A 6000-nucleotide genomic window follows, 5' to 3' on the forward strand; every position below is an offset into this window, starting at 1 on the left:
CTTGTTACATTAATCCTATAAATCCTGTAGTAGTCGACCATTCACAAGCATTAGACAAGATAAGTGTTTTCACATCCAACAAGTGTAGCATTATCTCAGACGAAGTAATTTCTGGACGAAAAAAAATCTTTCAATAAAATGCAGATAAAGCTTTCCTTGATTTGTTGTCTCACGTTTATATTACTCATAAGTCTTGATGAGTACGCTGCCGAAGAAGATATAAACTTTAAAGTTTTTGGAATGTTCCGTCTTATATATGTTCAAAGAAATATGGAATAAATGTCACCGACTCACTAAGAAAGTTTGGGGTGCTTGTGAATACTGCAGAGAAGTTCAGGGAGACTCTATTACAATATTTTATGCAAAGGACCTTGGACTTTATCCAAGGATTGAAGAAGGTTCGTACATTAATGGCGGACACCCTCAGGTATGTTTTATTTACTGATGTGAGAAATAAATAATCCCATTCTTGTATATAACTGGTATAATGTTTTGTAAAAAGAATGTTCCGAAAAGTAACACTAATTGACATACCTTCATAAAGTATCTTAATTTAATAAGAATAACAATACACCGACATATATATATATTACTGTTTCGTTGATAAAGTTTCTTTAAAATTGCTGAATATTTTCTTTAGGTTCTCATTTTTATGTTCTTTAGGTTATTTTTGAAATTTCTTTAGGTTCTCATCCATAATATTCTACAGTTAATTTGAATGTGTATAAATATGTATATATACATTCATAAGGTGTCTGAAAAGTCATACAATTCCCAGCAGTTGTGAAGTATCGAATATCTGCTGACGGAATTGTGCATTTAGACATATCGAGGGCAAATTCTCTACCGGACAATATTTTTACTTCATATGGTGTACTGACGTAAAGATGAAATGAAAAACAATCAGAGATTTTTTGTGAAACTATTGCTTTGAAATGAAATATTTCAATTGCTATAACGCACAGAAATATCACTCCATGATTATTTTATTTATTGTTTTTCTTATGTGTTTGACATAGATTTTTAACTGGAAAATATTTCGTTTTAATACATTATATATACAGAATGCGGACAAAAGAAAGTGGCTACCCTTGAAAATGTTGCTACTTTGTTATATTTTTTATTAGATAACAGAATTCACTCGACAAGATCTGTCCACATATGGTCTGAAATCCGAATTTTAACGCTGACTTTGGTAAATACCTGAAATTTTCACGATTTTAATTGCACAAAACGCCAAGCGAAAGCTATCTGCGCTAGCCGTCCATAATTTAGCAGTGTAAGACGTGAGGGAAGGCAGCTAGTCATCAACACCTACCGCCAACTTTGGGGCTAGTCTTTCACCAACGAATAGTGGGATTGACCATAACATTAAAACGCCTTTACGCTGAAAGCATATATGGTATGAGCGGGATTTGAACCCGCAACCCTTGGATTACGAGTCGAATGCCTGAATACGCCTGGCCATGCCGGAACATCCACCATTTACTACAGTTCTTTTGAATATATATCGGTGGTTAAAATACATATATATATATATATATATACACGTATACATACACACACAAGAAGTATCAAAAGCGTCAAATTCCCTGTTGTTGCACAGTGACTGTGAATTATCAAAATCTGTTTACATAATACTGTTTAAACAGATTGACGACGGTATTTTTTTTACCTGACATTTTTTACTGACATAAAGGTCAAATATTCCTTTGAGGTAAAATGGTTCGATAGTTATAGCTCACAGATATACTGAGTTTAAACTGATATTCCTGAGCGAGTGGCTGCCATCCTTCTTTGTGAACTTCAAAAGTTCATCTTCCGTGTTTCGATTGCGATCTTTCGTTAGTCGGTTTAACGCAGGCCATAAATGTTCTATCGGATTAATATCAGGTGTACAAAACGTTTTATAAAAAAAAAATGTAACATGAATAACGAGAAATTCAAGTATTTACAAAAGCCAGTGTTAAACATAGTATTTGAGATTATCTTTGAACAAATCTCGTCGAGTGCGTTCTAAGATACATAGTTTTAATATATTTTCTGTTATGTAATAAAAGATGTAATAATTAACATTTGTTCACTCCCTGCATACAAAATGAAATAAATAGCTTAATCATTATTATTAACATTACTTTTCAAAAGAAGATTAAACCCAGCACGAAAAGAATAACGAACTTAATATAAAATATGCTTTAAATTTTTTTTCAAAATCCATTATTAGTGCTTATTATATATATTTACTCATATAGAAATTAATATTTTAGTGAATCGATCATATGTTATATGATATAACTGCTGAACAGAACAGTAAAGCTTGTTTTCTATTGATTCTCAGATAAACTCTATATAACAAACCAAGTAAGTTATAATTTTAGACCCCACCACTTTTTTCAGCTTAGTGATATGAATAAGCACCTTGAGAAGGCTAAGAACGATATTGAAACGAAAATACCAAGTAAAGATTTTGATGGTCTTGCCGTTATCGACTGGGAATCTTGGAGACCAGTGTGGGAGTATAACTGGGGCGGTTTTCGGCAGTACCAGACAATATCACGTGAGCTTGTAAAAGAACAACATCCAAACTGGTCAGCAGAAGAAGTGGACGAGAAAGCTGCAGCTGAATGGGAAGAGGCTGCCAAGTAAGATTAACACTAGTTAAGAGTTAACCAACTTGATGTGTCCATCACGGGGAATCGAGCCCCGAATCTAGTATTATAAGTTCGTAAATTTAAGTTCGTAAATATCTAAGTTGTTCTTTTTTGCTATTGAGAATTCTTCGCGATTGAATATGAACGAAATTTCTTCCTGTGGTATTCTCATAAAGTATAAATAAAATTTTATTATCTTTATCAAATAACCAGAAAGATAGATTCATTAGTGTTCGGTTACAGTGTGTAATAATGATCGTTAAAACGATCTTAGATTTGGGTGTTTTTCACTTATGGAAACAGCACTGAAGCATCTATCAGTTTAAAAGTCAACCACAATAGACAGGAGAAAGAGATCACCAAACTTCAAAAAGAAATTCTGAATCACGTTTTTAGAATGGCAAACGACCTTCAATGCAAACAAAAACAACAAGTTCGAGTTAAAGCTAATATGATTAATATCACACGTGTTTCATTTTAAAGAATGATTTCACAACCGAAGCAACTAGTATTGATTATTGTTAGTTTCTAACATGTATATGTTTAGGGAAACTGCAAATTTCAGTGATGTGAATATTTTCACCTACAATATCTACCGTTAAACTTTCAATACAATTAAAAGTCATGTTGAGAGAAAATCTCAAATTGATTTTCAATTCATAACTCAGTTTATGTTGTTGAACTAGATTGTATATTTATAGTTATAAGATTGTGTTTGCGATTTACTGTAGACAGGATTTTGTTTTTTATTAGTAATATACTTTTTTCTTTCAAAATATAGGGTTTGGATGCTTGATACGTTACTCATGGGTAAAACTGAACGCCCTCTTGGTAAATGGTGCTACTATTTATTTCCTGACTGTTACAATTATAAAAATAAAGATCAGCCAGATGAATACTTGTGTAGAGAAAGTGTTGTAGCTGGAAACAACAAGTAAGTGGCATGCTTACATTAAAGTATTTACGTATGAATATCCCTTCCAATAATTTATATATAATTTTGTTGCTTAAGTAAATAACTAGGTCGAAAATACGACGTTAATCATTAACTATATAATACAATGGTGATTAACCTTTAAAAACTGGATTGTTGTAGCTGTGTGTATCCTTTCAGAACTAGATTGCTGTAATTGTAGTCGCCTTTTTTGAATTAGATTATTGTAACTGTAATTTATTTTCTAAATTTGGAACTTGTTTGAATTCGTGTTTACACTATACTGTTAGGCCATTTTCAATGTTTCTTAAATTGTTTTATTTTATTTCATATGTTAATGCGTCCGTTAAAACTAATTATAAAACACTGCAGATGGCAATAGAATACATTTGGCTGAGATATATGAACCGAATTTATTGTTAATTTAATTGAACAATGAATATAACTTATATGATAATATCTAATCACCACCATCCATCGTCGCATTATAAAGAATGGAATCACGTGATCCTCAGAAAACAAGCCAGAAATCCTAACCGCTGAGCCACGCGGGGCTCGTAAAGTAGTGAACAAACAGAATGAAGTATTCTTTTACACAAATTTAGCAAGCATTTAAACTTTGTAGGAAACTAATTTCCTTATTTCAGTCTGACTGCTGAGTTAAAAAATAGAACATATCTGTGGGGAGTTTAATCTAAGATAGTTCTAATACAATGCTTCTGTTTCATAATGAGTCACAACAGCAGTATGAAACAATTCTAGTGTGTCACCTGTTTCTACAAATTGTTATAGTTTAAGCTAAGTTTTAAGATGTTATGCTTGACAGTAAAAGGGAATGTAAATATAAAAACTGAAAAGTGAGAGTAAACAAGAATATGTAACGGCATGTGAATCCACATTCTGTCTTTCTTATCCAGTGCTAACAAGGTATTTCGGACAATACCTGGACTCATAAGGCTAACTTAGGCTGTTCTAGCACTTTATAAAATAATTTGCTTACAATATCCGTAAAATTAGTTCAATATTTTATAAATCAATTAAAAGAAATATTTGATAAAATATCTGGTGTTACTCAGTCTCATGTTTCTTGTTTGCATAAGTTTAACTTTTGAAATGTATTTCGTTTATGGTTGATGAATATTTAGCTTTCATATTTTAGTTGTTGTAAAAACAACATAAACCACTTTTGTTTTAGTTAAGTTAATTATGTCTCAACACTAAAATTTATAAAGACTGAAATAATTATTGGAAATGTCTGAAATTTAATCTTGATGTCTTTATCAGGTTAAGGTGGCTTTGGGAAACAAGTACTGCCCTCTGTCCGTCAATTTATCTTCACAAGAAGAAACTGGATGCGACAAATTTTACACAACGTATTTGGTTTACCCACGGTCGTTTGGCGGAAGCTTTACGCGTCCGAAGCTCTGATGTTCCTATTTATCCATACATAAATTACTTTCCGCTCGGTAGTGACTCAACTGTACCTGAGGTTAGTTTTCTTTTCGTTCAGTTCTGAATCCAAAAACATATTTTGCTTGTCAAAATTTTATCATAAATCTTTCAAATATTCACTATAACTTGGAGCTTCTACATAGATGAAGAAAAGCATATTTATAATTATACTTTAAAAAAAGTCATTTATCAGCACATTATAGTGTGTGTATGTTATGTATATTAATACTGTTCTTCTCATTTCTTTAGGAAGATTTTTACCGAATGATGGCTCAGACAGCAGGCTTGGGTATGGAAGGTGTTGTAGTTTGGGGATCTTCCTTTCATATTGCCAGTCAAAAAGACTGTAACACATTGGACGAATATGTAACGTCTGTAATTGGTCCAGCAACAAAAACAATAACAAGCAACGTCTTAAAATGTGCAGAAACCGTGTGCAAAGGACAGGGTCGCTGCGCCTGGTTGGCCAACCCCTACTCAGGATGGCGAGAATTAACGAATCCAACCGACCCTCACTTTTCGTTTAATGATATAACGTGTACTAATGTTTCTAAACAGTAACTTGTAAACTACAGACTGTAACTGCAGGTCTAATTAAGTATAATTTTATTTGTTAAGGGTCTTTACTTGTACTTGCACCAACCTGAGCACGTTGCTTTAAAATAAACCACTGCTAGTCAGAAAACAAACAGTTATTGATTACTTCATGATTAATACTAAACATATTTGATTTTCATGTGTACTATTATCAGAAGATCAAATAAACACCTTGATGTTGAAATGCATTTACTAAACGCAATAAAATACGTATCAACTGTTTAATGAAATATACCAACCGAGAACAGAATTAACAAGGTCCTTACGAGCCAGTGGGAAACATTATTGTTGAAAACTATCCAATCCGGTTTTTTTTTATTTGAGATAAATTACTTAGGCATTTTTTACTGAATAAAAATTAGACAC

General features: G+C 32.3%; 1 protein-coding gene across 1 annotated transcript; it reads left to right on the plus strand.

Moving 5' to 3' along the window:
* Nucleotides 1-77: 77 nt before the first annotated feature.
* Nucleotides 78-5726, plus strand: LOC143249884 (hyaluronidase-1-like). Its single transcript, XM_076500477.1, has 5 exons — nt 78-427; nt 2398-2642; nt 3433-3585; nt 4870-5074; nt 5287-5726. Exons 1-5 carry the CDS (start codon nt 257-259, stop codon nt 5596-5598), a joined length of 1086 nt encoding a protein of 361 aa, XP_076356592.1. The 5' UTR covers nt 78-256; the 3' UTR covers nt 5599-5726.
* Nucleotides 5727-6000: the final 274 nt, after the last annotated feature.

This window comes from Tachypleus tridentatus, chromosome 4 (assembly GCF_004210375.1).
Source record: "Tachypleus tridentatus isolate NWPU-2018 chromosome 4, ASM421037v1, whole genome shotgun sequence".
Lineage (NCBI taxonomy): Eukaryota > Metazoa > Arthropoda > Merostomata > Xiphosura > Limulidae > Tachypleus > Tachypleus tridentatus.